The sequence below is a fragment of the Mus caroli genome, chromosome 16, assembly GCF_900094665.2.
Source record: "Mus caroli chromosome 16, CAROLI_EIJ_v1.1, whole genome shotgun sequence".
Classification (NCBI taxonomy): domain Eukaryota; kingdom Metazoa; phylum Chordata; class Mammalia; order Rodentia; family Muridae; genus Mus; species Mus caroli.
In genome coordinates this window covers 19115201-19134366 of record NC_034585.1, presented here as the reverse complement: position 1 = coordinate 19134366, position 19166 = coordinate 19115201, and the positions used below count along the sequence as shown (strand labels likewise).

The window sequence follows — 19166 nt, the reverse complement described above, 5'->3', positions numbered from 1 at the left end:
CTGAGCTAGCCTGAGGCGGGACTAGCCTGAGGCCCAGCTAGCGGCCAGGCAGGACAGGGGAGCTCTAGCTCCTAGCCAGATGTCAACACACCTGTTAAGGGACCACCTGGGACCAGCCACCTTCCTGCTCACCTGGGATCTGACTACAGACATCCAGGTTAAAAAAAAAAAGCATCACAGAAACTGTGTGGCTTAAACTGCCTACAGAATGGTGGGCTAAATAAATACGTTTTTTGTTTGTTTTTTTTTTTTAACATGTAAGTTGTGGGAAATTTTAGTACAGTGACGGCTAACAGATGCTTTAGGGCCTAATTCTGCTGTGGCTCTGTCTGGTCCTCAAGTTCCTGCCCTAGTTTTCAGCTTTTGTGCATCAAAGTGAGCAAGGCCTTCATGAGGAGCAGCAGTGACATCGACTCCAGTATAGCCTCGAGGCGGCCCTCACACCCTCTCCCCTCTTAACGACGCCACCAGGATTCACAGTCGCACCTCCAACTCTCACAGTTACTGTCTCACACGAATAGGGTCATGTGACTGTTACGTGGTTAACAGTACTTCTTAGCTGTCCATTCAGTCCCGCGAGGCAGGGATGTGCTGGCTTACCTGAGACTTGAAGTAAGTTTCTTGAGGGGTGGCGAGCACATCTGCAGACGCGATGTCCAGGTGCATGAGCGTCTGCCGGAAAGAAGGTCTGTTGCGAGGCTTACTCTGCCTAAGAGGAAAGATACCATGCTCATCTCAGAGGCTGTGTCTGGGGGTAGAGGGCGGGGGCTGAGGCTTTATTCTGATTATGACATACACATTTTCTCCCAAGAACTGCTATATCCCACACAGCTTAGGTGTGCTGGAGTACAACGGGAAAGGCAGCTAGGATAAGCATCTACGAGAGCCTGGAGAGTTAGGTCTGCGACCTCCTGGGGACAGTGAGGTGATCCCAGCCAGCAGCCATTAGGCAGGGAACTTTCTCAAGACATCACACTGAACCCCTCCCCCTCCTAATTTGTTTTTTGTTTTTTGTTTTTTGTTTTTTTGTTTTTTGAGACAAGGGTTTCTCTGTGTAGCCCTGGCTGTCCTGGAACTCACTTTGTAGACCAGGCTGGCCTTGAACTCAGAAATCCGCCTGCCCGGTCCCCCTCCTAATTTGATCAGTCGTACGCAACTCCTCGAGTAGGAGCTGGATCTGCTTTACGGGAAGGCACACGCCCTATTTCACAGGTAACAAAAAGTCAGAGCCAGCGCTTGAGTCCAAGGTTCTAAAATTCTGCAGCCTTTGTCATTCCACCACAATGTGGTTCCTTCCAAGCACCCTGTAGAGGTGCCTCTGCTCTTTTAGAGAAACTTTAATAGCTCTTTAGGCAGAAAAGTCAGAGAGAACAGCAGAAGAAATGCCATTCTTACCACGTCTGTTTCATAAGGATTTTGAATCCATCCGGGCAAGTGGAAGGAACTGGGAGATGCAAGCTGTTGCTGCCGACACCCCAAATGATGGCGGAAGAGTCCACATCCTTGTAGGGGATCTCCCCTGTCAGCAGCTCCCAAAGTACCACACCAAAAGACCTGCAGCAGCCAGGGACACGGAAGGCAGTTCAGGGGGTGGAGTCACACTTCAGCTCTTTAATTAATTAAAGACCTAGTCGATGGGCTATGCTTCCGATCTCAGCGCTCAGAGGCTGAGCTGGGAGGCTCATGAGTTTAAGGAGAGCCTGGGTGCATGGCAGGTCTCAGGCCATGCTGAGCTGTGTGGTGGGACCCACGTTATCAAGACCAAGTCAATTTAGTTTCATATATTTTACTCAAAAAAAGTGAGCATCATGCTATGCATTTCATAAGGCCTTCGACACTAAATGTTCAAAATTAAATTCTAGTTTCCCAGGAAGTTCAGTGTATTCATGGAGATGTCTCAGAACCGATCCTGGGTCGAACCTTAGATAATGTGAAACCAGAATCAACCGGAAGTGAGATGCAAAGAAGTGCATTCCAAGAAGGAGAAGCAGGAAGGGCAGAAATCAGGCGGAAGTGGGCGGGGCTTCCAAGCTGGCCAGGGAGCTCTACCCACCATATGTCCACCTTCTCCGACACAGGTTCATTCCGGATCACCTCTGGTGCCATCCACGCGACGGTGCCAGCGAAGGACATCTTGGTGCTTTTATCACTGAGTTCCTTAGATGTGCCAAAGTCTGAAATTTTCACTGCATCTGTGTGAGTCACTAAAACACTTTAAAAAGAAACAAAGAAAACAAACAGATCATTAGCGCTAGTGAGAACTATGAGTGTAAGCAGTGACTGACGCGCTGCCCACCGTCTTCCACCCTGCAGAGTTCAGTTTACAGCTCCCATTGCTCTTGGGCATCACACTAGAAGCCTGTGCCCGGCAGGCGCTCAGCCTTCTCCACTTGCTGACAGTGACTTCTGCCAAGCCACTGAGTCTTCTAGCCTATTTTCTCTCTATAACCCACGAATGGGATGATGGCTTCATATTCAAGAGATGTGCCTGAGCTAAGAAGAGCGCTGAGTCTTTCCCGTGCGGAGGATGGGCACTGATAGCCAAAGTTCAAGCAGGTTCCTACAAGGCTTGCTTTGCTTTTCACAAGAGCCATTTACAATGGGTCCTGGAACGAACTGCTTTTGCTAGTTTTAAAGGTGTATACAAATGAAAATATTGATACTCCCCCACCCCCTACACACACTCACACACACACACACACTGACTTCACCTGAAGAAACTCTTTCAACCTGTTAGAACATTAATGGTTTGGGTGCTGGGCCCTAAACACTACAGGGACCTATTTCTTACAGCCATTATGAATTTTGTATGTGCTTGTTTCTTCCTGTGTTACACTCTCAGAAGCTCAGAGCCAAGCCTGAAGTGTGCCTCAGATAACTGTACTGAGCCTGTGGTCTGACTCTTGTGACTGCGTCTCCCCCTCTCTGTGCTGGAGACTGAATCAAGCATCCCACTGTGGCTGAGCTGTGTTTCCAATCTGTCTCTGTCTCTTATTCAACCATTTTTTAATTTTGTTGTGTTAGAAACATTTCTGAAAGTCAATTAAACGGTTTTTAAAGTAGAGGACACCACAGTCCAAGGTTTCAGGTAGAAAACGGCAGCATGAACTATCTGATGTGATGAAAGATGACTGCTCTGGAGCATGGTGAAGTTGCTGCAGAGCTGTACATTTCAAGCCACAGAAGGGAGAGCCTGAGTTAAGGACCTGGACAAGTCTCCACGGTAAGTGATGAGCTCAACTTCTGTGCTAAGATGTGCAAACTGTTATCCACCGCGCAACGGAAATCGAATTACAAGTCTGAGACCCTCGGCCACACTTGATAAAGATGTCTTACTTCAAGATCAGAAAACAAAACAGGTGAGCACAGAGCTCTAGGACTCACTTGGGCGACTTGAGGTCACGGTGTATAATCTTGTGGAGATGGAGATAATTCATCCCACTGGCGATTCCCGTGGACCAGTCCACGAGCAGCCGGGGCGTGATCTTCCGGCCAGCTCTCAGGACCTCGTACAGCTGTCCGTGGGCACAGTACTCCATGATGATGCAGTAGCACGGGGCCTGAGTGCAAACACCCCTTGAAGAAAACATATGCGAGTGAGTCCATGAACATAGACAGTATACCTGCATACACATCTGCATCTTGGGAATGTTTAACAAGGCTCACTCCTTACCCAAATGATACCAAAATAATACAGATAACAGTTCTTGGTTCTTAAATAAGAATTGTATCTTTCTGGTCTGCTGATTTCTCTGGTAAGTATATAGGTGATTTCTGCTTTTTTCTTAAGTCTAGACAGCAACAGGCTGTGCTAATCTGGTAGTTTTGTGTGACGCCATTCACTGTGAGACAGAAAGTATTCTTTTCTGGTGCTTGGATAGACTGGATGAGCTGAGGTTTTTTTTTTTTTAAATCATTAAAGTAATTTAAAATATTTTCCCTTTAAACATAAACAGATTTAATGGCATGTACAGAGAATTAAAGTGTTTATATTTTTATAATTGCTTATTAAATTTTAAATTACTCAAATTTAAAATAATTAGACTGAGGAAATTAATAAATAAATAGAAAAGTTAAAAAAATGGATCAACTTTCTATCTTCCATATAGTTCTGTCAAACTAATTTAGAATAAAGCTAACATTATATCATATTATACATCTACACAAGTGATAGTTCTATTGATTCCTATATCTTCCATCAAACTTGTCTTGTTCATTTAAGTCCAAAGGGATCTTTTTTCTCTCAGTAGCCATGAGTTTTCTCTGTTTACACAGACTGCAGACTCCGAAGGTGATGGTGGTCTTCGGGGTCTCTTTTCTGTGAGGCCTGAGATGTCTAACTTCACTCCAGCCCTCACAGCTGATAGGCCCTCACAATTAAATTGGGAGAGACAAGGGTGTCTATCATCACAGGATAGACTTAACCTCTCCCATGTTTACAGGGAAGGCTCAGGGTGAAAGTGAGTTACTTTACCATACTGGATCCATTCAGTCAGTCAGTGACAAGCGAGTCTAGCTTCAAAGCCCAGGTCCTGGCCCTTACTATATTATACTCCATGTGTTTTAAATTTCTGCATAAAGAGTCATATTGGGGATTCCTATGTTAATGCCGTTAGCTCACTAACTAGAAATAATGTGAACTGTACATCATAGTTCTGTTTTCAAGATGGATCCATTTGGTAAGTATGCTCAGACACCCTCAGACTCTCCAGGGAAGTTACCAGAGCATGAGGACCAGGACAGAGACAGTCTTCAGCTGGCCGCCCATTCCTGTCTCCCAGGCTGAGGCGGGAAGCAGTGGCGGGAGGGATTAGGGTGCAGCATAAGTCACTGACATGTACCCAAATGTCAGCCTTCACTTTGCCTGCCTTCTGGAGCTGTGGGACTCCACACTACACCCTTGACTTCACTCCAGAGTGGATTTTGAGGCACCCATGAGCACCCAGCCTGAACAAGCCCCAGAAAGCAGGACTTTTGTTGCAGAATGGCATGGTACCACACATTTTATTTCACCTCAGAGGAACAGCCCACCACAGAGTTAGAGCTAGAAGAACAATGAGCTTCATATCCTCTCTCCCAATTACAGCAGCCATCACCTGCATACAGTCCCTGTCACCACTTTCTTGTTCTGTCTACACATGATTCGGGACCCACACGTACATCTGTTTACATCAGTGGATATGTGTAAAATGTCTGTATAATGAGGGAGAACAATCAGTTATTATTTTTTTAATCAAATGCTACAAAGACATCAACTACTCTTTTATCATTTTCTAGGATGCCTAGAATTCTTGACTTTTAATGGAAAATTTTGGGGGAAACTCAGTGAAGCATATGTGAACAACCACAAATAGGTAATTGATCACTGCATAGGAACCACTCGGAATAATGTAATACACACAAGAAAGCAAGGACAATTATGCTTGCGTGGACTCAGCATCTACCCAGCCGGCACACAGATGGAAATGGTCTAACAGAGATGCATCTTGTGAGCTTTTCTTCTAACTTTGACAGGTGAGGAGTCATCATTCCACCTGTCCCCTACTGTGACAAGGCTTCCAGGCAGCTAGAAATAACAGCTTTGTCATCAGTTTTAATTACTACCTTCTCTTGGGATTGAATTCTATTAGAAACAGTCAAGTTGGTTTTTCTAAAAATAAGAAAAAATGACTGTTGTCTTCCCATCTTGTACTTTCTTTCTGTGTGTTGCTCTTACTAACTTCAAATGAATCTGTAAGCACAGAAAGATGTGCTAAGACTCACCCATGCCTTCCAGAGAAACTTAACTGTGACTCACTGACCAAAGCAACAAATGGCATGTGACTGTAAACATGACTCGGTCTGAGGGGTCTTAGGCTCACCATGCAGAAGGAGAGATGATTTGAATGTGTTCAGTGTAGGGAGTCAGGCCACAGCACAGCCTGGGAGGCTCTCCTTCCAGTGACACACAGCTTCCTGCCTTCCAGAAAGCCCAAAGGCACACGGTAGTCAGTCCTAGTGATCTAGGTTTCAAAGCTTGCTCTTAGTCCCCTCTTCCATGAAGGAACGCACAATCATTTCAGTGAAGGAAAGTGGAAGAGAAAAGATGGCTCTATTTGTCTGTCTGCCGAATACTATCCTTCTGTTAATTTGAAATTTATTGGCTCTGGAAAAATTACATTTAGCCTCTAAAGTCTAACATTTTCACCAGAGCACTCGATGACAGGATTATGACAGCAGCTGTTCTCTGCACAGGTCGCTGCCGCAGCCTCTGTATTCCAGAGGATTCAGGTCCTCTTCCCACACCTTTTGCTTGCTGTAAGGGCTCTCACAAGGGAATCCAAACTGCATCCCATAAAACTGTACCCAAGAATTAACTCTATTGCTCTCTCTGGGGATATGAGACACATGGCATCTTTACTTCATGAAAGTAGTTTTCCAGAGGAGGAGCCCTTGGGGCTGCTCCAGAAAGTTGCTCCTGAGTTAAGGAAGGACAATTTGTAATTTTTTTCCATGCTTGCTAAAGCCTCATTGGTTTTACCATACTACCTCCCAAAAGTTTAAAATAGGGTCCAACATGCCAAAGATCCTTTTCCATCTTCTGTCTCACTTGGGCCACAGCCCCTGTTCTCCATTCTTCCTCTTCTAATACTTGTCCAGGGTTGTGGACAGACAGCATAAAGACAGACAAGGCAGGAAGCTCAAGGGAGAGGCTCAGGCAGAAGGAAGCGCAGCTGAGCCTGGCACTTGCAGCTAGTGCTGCAGCGTATTAGTGCCACTCTTAGCATACCCACTCCAGTGCTTCCTACCAATTTACCTGAGACTGGCCTCTTCAGTTAGAACCCTTCTTAAACCATGGGTTGGAACCCCACATGGGACCACAGTGGAAGGGTCAGAAAATGCCTGGCAATGGTAACATGTTTCAGAATGTACAATGAATAAAATTAATTCAAAAATCAAACACACAGTGAATCCAAGTGCGCCTGGACCTCATGGTGGCCCTGGTCTGATCTAGACTCTGCTTGCTGTCAGCCACAGACACCATCAAACACTGTAATACCTCAGCTCACACTAGAGACTGAATATTATGGATTTTTATTTCTACTGTATCTTTTTCTGTTCTTACAGAAAGATAATAATTCAACTATGGAAAACAAACACTTTAGTGTTTTCTTATCATTCTTTAGCAGGTTAAGTGCAGATAAATCTTGCAAATCAGCAAACCTTTGGATTGTTGTGTTAGAATTCTGCATTTCATGTATGTGTGTGTGTGTGTGTGTGTGTGTGTGTGTGTGTGTGTACACGTGTATGGCTGTGCATGTGTGCACATGTGTGTATGCAGGAATGCTGGCCTATGGGGCATAGAAGGAGGCCAAAAGTTGACATTAGGGAATCCTTCTTAACGACTTCACATCATTTCTTGAGACAGTGTCTCCCACTGAACTTGACCTTGCTGTTTTGTCCAGACTGGCTAGCCTGTGACCACCAGAGCACCAGGAATGAGTTGCAGCTCGCTCAACACTGGAGTTTTGGGCAAACACCCTCACATTCAGGATTTGGGGAGCTGGGATCTGAACTCTGGTCTCCACACTGGATAACAAGCACTTTATTTACAGACCATCTCCCCAGCCCTAAAATGCTTGATTCTAAAATTACTATTTGAGATGCATAAAAGGCCATTGAGTTAGTTTTACCTTGGGATTAAGACAGGATTTCCAATGATTTCAGAGACAGCCCTGAACATGCACACTTCTGCCATCTTATACTATGTATTTGTGTATGTGGTGTTCTCAGCACAAACAGCTATGAAATCAAAGTATCAGACAACTCAGAAAAACACTGGAGATAGTGTGCATCCTGCAGAATTAAATAGTCAGCCAAGACTTAATTATCTATGAAATTCTTTATGAATTTATGACTCAATATTAGGAAGTGCAAGTGCAATTACACGGGCGAGGAAGGGCTGTGAATAGAAAGAGAAGAAACAGTGGATTTACACACATACTTGAACACAACTGCTTTGTGAAATGAATGCATCACCAATGACTCTACAATTGGATTTAGAAAGCCATGTTTGGTGTTTCTAGGAGAGGGATGAAGTAAAACCCGATGCTGTTATATAGAGACACCTGTCTTCATGAGTTACTATTTAAGAAAGATGTTAACAGACACAATATATGCTGTCACCGAGGGAGGACTGGTTACGTCACTTGAGATGCCAGAGTTGTTGTAACTGAATTTCAGGCTGTTGTTGGGTACTCTGTGAAGTGTCCTTTACTACTTAACTGATATGGCTGATCTACAGTGGCAGGGCTCTCCTCCCTCCCTCCTGTGCATTTAGTACATGTCCTTGCAAGATGGACTCCTAGATTAAAAGGCTTGAGGATATGACTCAGGCTTCACAGTCCACACTAGCACTGTGCTAAGCCTATCAAGGGATTTTGAGATATCTTCCAAAGCAGAAACCTAAGTGTATACAATGGAGGAATAAAGTAGCCCTATTTCTCTAAAACCAGTCCGCAAACAAAGCCATCCCACTAACCAACCAACCAAGCACCCACCACCCACCCACTCACCTAGCTAGCTAACTAACTAACTAACTAACTAACTAACTAACTAACTAAGCAAACAGCCCAGCTGAGCAAGTGCCGACCTACTTGAAGGCGATGATGTTAGGGTGCTTCAGCTTCCTCAGATGCTTGATGTCCGTCTCATTTTGTTCTCTCACCTTCTTGATGGCCACCTCCTCTGCTCGGAATTTGCCCAGGAAGACAGCTCCTTGGGCTCCACTACCCAGCCATTGCAGCTCTGAGATTTCCTCAAACGGCACTTCCCAAGTATCTAGGCACATGATCAAGAAACAAGCTCAGAATTTGCTGAGACCATTCTACAGGCTATTCTGAAGGTACCAACGTTACCCTATCTGGAACAGCCCTACTCTCTGATTCCCACCAAAAGACATGACCTTCCTTTGAGCCTTGGCACTACAGGTCACATACTGGTAAATATTCATTTTTAACTGCTTAACTCAAGCAGGCCTGAGATCTTAGGAGACTTCCTCCAGAAATCCATACCCTGACACACAGCAACCTCTCCCCTGTTAAGCAGGGATAACCAGTGGCCCTTCTGTCTCCACACTGCCATCCTTCCTCCATCACCCACCACAGGTGCATTTTCATTCTTCTGGATCACTCATGCAGATGCTCAATGAATCCTCCCTGGATCCATCTCAAAGACATCCTCCTAACAGCCAGACTTTGCGGAACACTTTTCTCAGTGTTTGCCTTTACTGAGTACTTACCACATACCAGAAGCTAGCAGAGTGGTTGAATTTTAGCAGAGTCATGTTTAATTTTACCACCTTTATGTCTCTGGCCTAATTTTTTTAAATCCACATATTCTTTTTGGTGTGTATGTGTGTGTGTGTGTTATATGAATATATACATGCAAACATCATGTGGAAGGCAGAGGACAACTTTTCGGAGTCAGTTTTCTTCCATCCCAGAACCTGTGGATCAATCTCCGGTCCTTAGGTGTGGTAGTTTGAATAGGAATGTCCGCATGTCCTCATGTTTGAATAGGAATGTCCCCATGTCCTCATGTTTGAATAGGAATGTCCCCATGTCCTCATGTTTGAATGTTTGGCCATAGGGAGTGGCACTATCAGGAGGCCTTGCCTTGTTGGAGGAAGTGTGGAGGCGGACTTTGAGATCTCTATGCTTAATCTCCTGGCTGTCTTCCGATCCAGATGTAGAACTCTCAGCTCCTCCAGCACCATGTCTGCCCGCATGCTGCCATGCTTCCCATCATGATGATACTGGACTGAACCTCTGAAATTGTAAGGCAGCCCCAATGAAATGTCCTTTGTAGGAGTTGCCTTGGTCGTGGTGTCACCTCACAGCGATGGAACCCTGACTAGGACATCAGGCTTGCACAACAAGTGCATTTTAACCCACTGGACTCATCATAGTTAAAGAGGAGAGAACTAATGCACAGCGTTGAGTGACTACGCAAGCTCACGTGGCTGGTAAAATAGGACCAGCCATTCTAGAAACAGCACCTTCTCTACTGTCCTGCATTGCCTGCCGCGCATGAAGGAGCTGGGGAGGCCCTGGCTATTGTTCACAAACTGTCCACCAAACTGCACTGCTCTCAACTTTTCCCTTCTTTTAAAGAATACTTTTAAAAACTATTCTAAGTAGCCATTGGTAATTTATATTAATGCTTATCTTTTTCTGTATTGGTTTTTAAGATAAAAGCATATATCATTTTTATAATGAATAAAATGGTCTTTTATTCTGAGACAGGGTCTTGTGTAGCTCAGATTGTATGCCTGAGGATGACCTTGGCCCTCCTGCCTCTACTTCCTGTGCCTGAGCTAACAGGCATGTTCCACCACCCAAAGCTTAAGATGTCACAAATAAACAATATATATAAGTAATATACAAATATATAAAATAAGTACAAACATGTAGATAAAACACTGTAGAAATCCACTAACATGCACTTTTAGCTTACAAAACCTAACAAGGAACGCATCTATTGGTCCTCCTCAATGTCCCCTCCCCCTTCTGAAGAGACCATTACCTCAAGAAGCAAATACAGTGGTGTCTGGGGAGGACAAGAACGTCAGTTTAAAAGTCACAAGAGATTCCAGACTCACCCACAAATGGTCTGTGGAACACTAACTGAAGTAGCCCTGAGTTCTTGGTTGTAAATCTGTTTTAGTCTTTAAAAACAAATGAACTCTCTGCCCACTGTGTCCATCAGAGAGTAGGGACAGTTACTCACCATCCAGGAGAGAGAACCTCTTACAGTTCACGTCATAATAAAACGTGGTTTCTCATAACGGTACTAAAGCTTGACCACAACATAACTGGAAGACCACGCAGCACTGTTCACCACCGGGCCATCTCTGCAGGCCTCATACTATAAATGCAAATAAAAGATGCCCTTTCTTCATCTATTTCCTCAGAGTGAACCCTTGGTTGGAGTACAAACAGTCTCACAGCCTTGGGGATAAGGCATTCTGAGCAGGTACACAGAAGGATTTCCGTGGTTGATGCTGACAGTACTGACATCCAGAAATGCTGGTTTCATCACACTATGGCAGTAATGAGCATATAATTGTTGTTTCATTTTAATTCCCAACTTCCAGTACATGTGTCTTCTAAGTGTGAGTGGGTTTGTCAGTGATAAATGTTTTGTTTAGCATCTGCTCATCAGAAGTGGAGAGGCTTTGGAAGCTATCTGCTCAGGCCGTACATTCTCCTGTTTATCACTTCCCTTTGTATTCTTTTCTAGTTCCCTGCACAGTCTGTAGTCTGGCTTCTGTGCTTCTCTATCATTGATTTTTAAAGATGGCGCCATGTAAAGACATTTGCCATCAAGTCTACAGACTTAAGTTTGACCCCCGGGTCCCTGAAGGAGAAAACCACAAGTTGTCCTCTGACCTCCACACACATGCTGTAGTATGCATATACAAACACACATGTGCACACACACACACACACATACAAACACACACAAAATAAATAAAAAAGTGTCTCTTTATAGTCATGTGGAGTTTATTTTGGTATATGGTATGAAGGATGATGCAATTCTATTCTTACCTATATAAATATTTAGTGATTTGTTAAATAGTTCTCTCTTTCAGACTTCTTTATGATGCTCATACTATAATTATTATATTTTCAGAAGCAATGTCTATTAATTAGCAGTTTTATAAAGTGGGAAGTGAATTATTAAACTGCAAATGACATGCATTTGGCATTGAACTCCCAACTGTTGACAGTATCATAATAATGCAATTCTCCACCAGTGACAGCTCCTGCTGCAGACATTCTCTGCAGCCAGTGAAGCCTCGGCATCCCCAGAGATGAAGGCTCTGCATGGGCAACTGGAGAGGGCACAGAGAGCATGAGACAGGCACCCAAGCCAGGCTCCCAATAACTGATTGCCAGAACCAAAATGTGGTGATGCCAACTTCGTCTTCTTTGTTTAACTTCACAGGTTAACTATCAGTAATTAGGAAGGGACCTGATTAAATACTGATAATTAACCTGTAAGGAGAGGCTAAAGGAGAGGCCAAGACAGGACAAAGTAGAAGTAAGAGAGTCTTAAAGACACATAGAACTGAGCCCCTAGAGAGCCGCACAGGAGATCACTAATGCGACTGGCCCACTGTTTTTACACCTGTACACTGGCACTTCCCCAGAGCTGTCTGTCCTGTTTAAGCACCATGACTACTATTTCTTATCTGATATCACCGTGATCCACAGACTGAGGAAGCCCCTCATGCCTGGATGCTTTAAGGCTTTGTCTGTGCACTCGGATCTGGCCATGGCAGTATTGGGTGATACTGCAAACTACTTGGCAATAAACGGTTTCAATGTACTACTTTAGCATCACGACTACAACTTAACAGTATCCTAAAAGGAAGATGCAGACATGATACTTCAAAAGCCTAGTGATACTTGTGATCCACACCAAACCCAGGGGTGCATCTCTCATCGTTTGGTGGCCTGTGATGCAGGATTAAAGATTAGCTTCCTGATCCTGACAGGAGAAGCACAACATTCGATTCTGGCTGACAAGTCACTTTTTGAGGCCACAGCAGCACCAGCCTTCAGTAGGATATACTATAGGCCTGATAGACTGGGCTTGTGTCTTAATTATTTCCAAAATGAGCCTTTCTGAAGGTCACATGATCAACTGGAAGATGAGTTAAATATAAATTTGTAGAACAATAAAAGTCAAACAATGAAAGGGCTTCTTTTAGCAAGCATGGATAATAATTTGTCTGAGTCTGAAGCTCAGTGTTACACTCGGATACAGAGATCTCCAGGTTAGGATGCAAATTAGCACTGAACAAGCAGAGGCTCTGAGAACCAAATGGAGCTTATAGAGGAAGTAGCTATCGTTTGGTTCTGTGAGAAACAGAACAAAGCTCTTCTAAAGCAAACCAAGGCTAGGCATGGTGATACACACCTGCAATCCCAGCACACTAGAGGCTGAGGCAGAAGGGATGCTGAGAGTTAGAGGCCAACCTGGGCTACATAGGGAGTCCCTGGATAGCCATGGCTACAAAGCAAGACCTAGTCCCCAAAACAACACAAAAATTACAAATGAATAACTAAGCAGAGGGCTGGGGTGTGGTTCAGAGGTACAGCTGTGTATGTGTGGTACACACACCCCTCCCCAATACTGTCCTTTGACCTCCACATGCCCAGCCCCCAGGTACATACACACATACGCTCATACAAAACAAATAATAAAAAGAAATGATATGCTCTGCAAAGCAGAGGCTTCTGTATTCTGAGTCTGCTGCACCTGTGTTGCAAGACAAGACTTCTTTTTTATTACAACATAAGGCAGGCCTGGAATCTGATGGGCTGGGGTGGCGTCAGTTTGGTTTTGAACTAGTCAAGTGGCCATCGGGCTTGTTTAGACCTGTGTTTTTGTTTTTTAAGTGACAGTTTCATTATGTTGCTTAGGAATGGCCTAACTTAGCTCAGGTAACCCGCCTGCCTCAGCCTCTGAATAGTTGAAAAGTATAAGACCATGCTACTGTGCCGTGCCTGACTTTGGCCATCAGACTTTGTTTGTTTTGTTTTATTTTGTTTTGTTTTGTTTTGTTTTTTTCGAGACAGTGTAGCCCTGGCTGTCCTGGAACTCACTTTGTAGACCAGGCTGGCCTCAAACTCAGAAATCCACCTGCCTCTGCCTCCCAAGTGCTGGGATTAAAGGAGTGTGCCACCACTGCCCCGTAGACTTTTTTTTTTTCCTTTTTTCTTTTGGTTTTTCGAGACAGGTAGACTTTTTGATCCTATAAATGATCAGTAAGAAAACAAACGAACCCATGATGCCAATCATTCATAAGTTACATATCGATACAATTATATTAAACTATTAGATATCTTCAAATAACAGACATCTTAAATGAGACAAACAAATGGGCTTCTTTCTCTTCATGACCTTACATGTGCTCTCTACTCCACACACCATTAGGCCGCTGGACCACAAAGTCTATTTGGCTCTAAATAAGAAGGAACCCCTAAGCATGAACTTGCTCCATTCGGAGTCTGTAGGAAAGTGAAACGGGTGGACATCTGGCCTCACTGTTGACCCACTCCTTAAAGATTACCCAGTTACTGGTAGAGTGTGCTACAAGAAGTGCCTTCCCAGGACACACATGCTCTGGCTTACCTTGCTGCTGCAGCTTGTAATCAGTGGAATATGCCTTCCCAATGATATTCCACACAGGCCTGAGACATCCAAACAGTCCTTCGAGAAACCCGCCACTGCCGCTGCCTGACCTGCTGAACTGAATCTTGATGTCTTCTGGTCCGTTCGTGTTCTCTCCATCCACAGTGTTGCTGTTCCCCAGAGACAGGGTCATCTCTGACTCATCCTGTTCCCTTAGCTGAAGAACACTGTTCTCAAACTGGCCCCTGGAATCCTCGCTTACACTGGTCAACACTGTTGTGGAGATCGGGCTGCCTGTGATCTCCATCAGCTCTGACTGTATAGTCCCCCTCTCCTGAGGGTCCTCAGGGAGCTTGGGTGAAGGGTGGTTCCCCATAGCTGCAAGCTCATTCCGTCCACCAGAGGTTTTGTTCTCAGTCAAGGGCAAGTGTGGTAAAGAGGAGCAGCTCAGGTGCTCCTGAGGGTTGGCCATTGTGCCATGAGGGTGACCCAGGTCCTGAGATGACAGTCAGAAGATTACAGCAACAGAGGTTTGATGCAAGAGAGGACTCCAAAACCTGGAGAAAAAAGGAGACCATGAGGCCACTCTTTCCTTAGTACCTACACTCCTCCACTTCTGATTACACAACCAAAACACTGAAACATGGCTGGAGAGATGCTCAGTGATTAGAGCTGACAGCTCGTCTGGGGACCTGGGTTTGGTTCCCAGCACCCACATAGCAGCTCACGACTCCTGTCACTCCCGTGCCAGGGGATCTAATACTTCTGACTTCAGTGGGCTCCAGAATGCACATGGTTCACACACACACACACACACACACACACACACACACACACACACACAGGGAAACACATATATACATAAATTTAAGTAAATATTCTTTTAAAAAACTGCTGAAACCAAGAGGAGGTTGGGTACAATGGAATACAGGGCAGCAGTGAAAAATAATGCACTTACTATCATGAGAGACTGTTCATGACAAATCACTATAAGGAACAGTTAGGATAATATATGTGACACATGCTTGAGAAAGTATTAGAAGGATATAAACGCACAAATTCCAGAAAAGAAACTGGAAGGACTCATACAAAAAATGAACAATAATTCATTTCAGGGGGTCGAACTTCAAAGCTAAGCAGTTTTGATTTCCATGGTGTCCCAGCATGCTCTATTAACAGCCATTTTGTTTTGAGACAGATTGCCACATGGTCCTCTCTCTTCCTTCTCCCTCTATTACTATTTTAATCAGAAAAGAATCTCCTTACAACAAGGGAAACCCATGATACATACATGCATATGATATATAGACTACTGTATGCTTCAGCCCCTCTTCCTCTCTTTGTTCTGGTGTCTTAGGCTGGAGTAACTTCTACAGCTCTCAGTTCACACAGACAAAAATCACAGGTGCACAGCAGGGTAAATTCCTGAGCTATAACGGGTTTTGTCAATCTAGGGCAACACACCTAAGCCCCGGGTTTTTAATTATTCTTCTCTTCTGATCTACCCACCAGAAACACTGGGGAAGGTCTGAACCTCTGAAAACAAAGGTTTGCCGTAGATTATCAGATGGCAAAAATCTATCTCAAATTTTCTGAAAGCAGGATAAGACTCTTATCCCAGAAACAAATGAAAAGCTGGTAAATGAGGTGATGTTAGCCTAGAATGTTTTCCCACAGCAAAGGAGACAATCTAATGTCTTGAAGAGTCAACTCATAGGATGGGAGGAAATAGTCATGTACTACACATCTAATAAGAGATAATATCTAGACTGTATAAAAACCTCAATTCAATAGCATTGGAAACGGGCAGTAAGCTTAAGCAGGCAGAGTCAGCACGTAGTCAAAATCCCTCTGAGAAAATGCTCAGCATCAACTCACCAGGCTTGTGTAAAATCAGAACCACAGGGAGACAGCAAGCAAGGGCAAGGGCCGACTGCCATCAGTCAGCTGTGAATTAGTACAGCCACTGTGGAAAACAGCATGGTAGTTTTGCAGAGCTATCAAGTGACCCAGCAATGTGCTCCTGTCTAAAGGACATGAAATCAGTCTGTCAGAGAGACATCTGGAGTCTCACATTTACTGTAGCATTAGTCACAACAAGTGCAGACCTAGGGGTCCATCAATGGAGGGACAGAAAGAGAAACTGTGGCAGATACACAAAAGTTGTATATCATCCAATGCAACATTACTCAGCCATAAAAGGGTGCTATCCCATCATTTGTGACAATGTGTATGGAACCAAAAGACACCGTGAGAAAAATAAACCAGTCACATTGCAGCAAGAAAGACAGACCCGAGCTTCCATAGAAAGGGGCGGTGAGAGCCCATGGTGAATCATAAGTTAGTTGGTCCATGTAGCCCAAGAACAAGAGAGAGATGATTCAATCAGTAACCTACAAAATCAATCAAATGAGAGAGAGGCAGGGGCAAAGAGAAGAGAGAGAGGCACCAAGGTGTCCCTGATTGGAGGAGTAACACAAGACTCCTGTTGGGCTGCTCAACAAGTTGGCCCTTAGCAAGCAAAGGCTCCTGCCTCCAAGACTGGCAGATGACCTGAGTTCCATCTTAGGAGCTACATGACAGAAGGAGGAAACCAACGTCCCCAAGTTTTCCTCTGAAAACTTGTGGAGACACACATACTGTGGTGCATGAGCCCATGTGTGAACACACACACACACACACATGCATACACATACAGATACACATATACACACAAACACTTAAATACATCAACTCAATAAAAAAAATGACCGATTTCAATAAAGATTGCCTCAGTCTCTGTTCAGCTGCTGACATAAGGTCCCATCCGTGCCACTAATCTAGGTGGGAGTGTGAGTGTCCCTCTCTCTTTAGAAGGCAACTTGGGAGTTCATCTCACTTTCTTTTTCCTCTTTATTGAAAATAGATTTTTTTTCATACAACATATTCTGATTACAGTTTTCTCTCCCCCTTCTCCTCCCAGACTCCCCATCTCCCCTCCCTTGCAGATCCACACCTGTTCTGTCTTTCATTAGAAACAAACAGGCATTTATGAAAATGAAAAACAATACAATAAGATTAAAAACAAACAAGCAAACAATGATATCGGTTTCCTTAATCAATCTTCTTTCATTTCCCTCGAGTCTTTCCTTCAAGTCTTTATTCCTCATCAGAATGGGACACTGTGAACCTGAAAAGCCACTGGCTGGGATAGGGAAGACTGGCTGAAGCTGGACACAGAACAGGAAACATTATGGGGAGCCAAGAAGGAACAGGAGCTCCCTCACCCTGGAATCCAGCAGAGCAGAGTCCCACCACGGCTGCTTGGAACTTCCTAGGAATCTCACCAGGAAGTCCACTGACAGGGCAAGGACCCGTTCTAACCCTGTGCAAACCTAGTGGCTTCTAGTTTCACCTTTATAATTACACCCAGGGCATTCTGGGGCCACTTCGCTTCTTCCACTTAACAGAGGAGAAAAGAGAAGGGTTTCTTAGCAACCTTCTGAGATGTAACTTGAGAGCACCTAAAATGTTATATCAGGTTAATATTAAGGCAATTAATTATTTCTCTACTATCCCTTGGGAAACACATCACACATCTGGATGCAGCTTCCTTTGCTCTGTGTGGTTCTTTCACTGCACTTAAACATACACTAAAAAAAAGCCTCCACCAGGTCTTCAACCCTGCTTTGCTTCATTGGCTAGCCTTAAAACTCTTCTCCATGCCAAAGCTATCAGTCCTTAGGCTGGATCCCCAGGCTGCTAAGGGTGATCAGGTGGAACTATGTCTCTGTTCTCTTACAGACACAACAGCAACTAGTACCAGATGGTCTCAGGCACATGCAGAATCAAAAATAGAAAACTGCTCAAGACAGATCAAGGATATTCTGAAGGACAGTGTCCCTCACTTTGGCTATCAGACTGCTGAAATGACAGACCCCAAGAAATGGGAGGAGAAAACAGCTGAAGTCCAGGGCCCAACAGAGGAGAAACTTGTCTCCCAGAGGGAGATCTGAACTTGTGGAAGGGCCTTTCAGGAGAAACTAGAGCTGAGACAATCATGGCTGCTCAGTGGATAGGACCATACACCGTGGCTGTGCGTGACTCTGGCTCTTTATTTAAGCCTACACACCACACCAAGACCTTGAAGACGGATTCAGGGTAGGAGTGGGAGTCAGCCTTTTCTCAATATGGCCACACATTGACCCCACCCCCACCCCTTTTATCTCTGTATTTGGCTTCTGAGGACAGTTAGCTGTGCCTCACCCGTTAGATATGCTAGACCTTAATAACTCTGCTATCACACTGGAGAATATGGGGGAAGGAGAGATGGAGACAGGTCATAGTGGTGTGTGCCTGTAATCCCAGCCCTTGGACCTAGAAGCAGGTGGATCAGAAGTTCAAGATCAGTCCGGGCTAAGTGAGACCATGTCTCAAAAAAGAAAGCAGAAGAAAAAGTATTCTGAGGGGAAGGGGGGATGGCTCAGCAGGCAAAGTGCTTGCCTAGGAAGTCTGGTGATGAGATCAGCCCACGGCCTGCACTTCATTACTCCACACTGTGGAAGCCATAGTTCTTCAGGCCATGCCCTGTCCTCCACACTCCATAGCGGCCTTTGACTCCATTTTAAGGGTGGAGAATGACTGCATACCTGGGTGGACATGCAAACCACACCATCTGTCCTGCAGCACCACAGGCTGATGAACACATTATCTCTGGGAGTAGGAAGTGTGCTGGGGGTTGAAGACAACTCTAATGCTAGTGTGGCAAGCAGTTTAATTCTGATTGCCCTTGACTGGGTTGTTAACACCTGGCACAGTAATGACGCACACGTTGTGGCTTGTCTGTGTGGGTGCTTCCAGAGAGGACCAGCTAGGAGAGAGTCTATTCTTGAGTATGGGTATTGTCATTTCATGGGTTGAATTTCTGGGCTGGATAAAAAGGTAGAATGGAGAGAGCAGGTGAATATTGTCATTCCTGTTCTCCACTTCCTGATGTGCCT

At 44.6% G+C, this 19166-nt stretch overlaps 1 protein-coding gene across 8 annotated transcripts in view; it reads right to left on the bottom strand.

Annotated features, from left to right (window-relative positions):
- The window catches only part of Map3k13 (mitogen-activated protein kinase kinase kinase 13), a 147315-nt gene that overhangs the window by 25978 nt on the left and 102171 nt on the right, over nt 1–19166 (bottom strand). For all 8 annotated transcript variants that reach the window (XM_029470554.1, XM_029470558.1, XM_021184533.2 and 5 more), the window contains 6 exons: nt 14188–14744; nt 8637–8820; nt 3385–3576; nt 2054–2212; nt 1396–1554; nt 601–709 (listed from right to left, as the gene is read on the bottom strand). In XM_029470554.1, coding sequence (XP_029326414.1) covers nt 601–709; nt 1396–1554; nt 2054–2212; nt 3385–3576; nt 8637–8820; nt 14188–14659 — 1275 coding nt within the window. In that variant the 5' untranslated portion in view covers nt 14660–14744. The remainder of the gene's footprint in view (nt 1–600; nt 710–1395; nt 1555–2053; nt 2213–3384; nt 3577–8636; nt 8821–14187; nt 14745–19166) is intronic.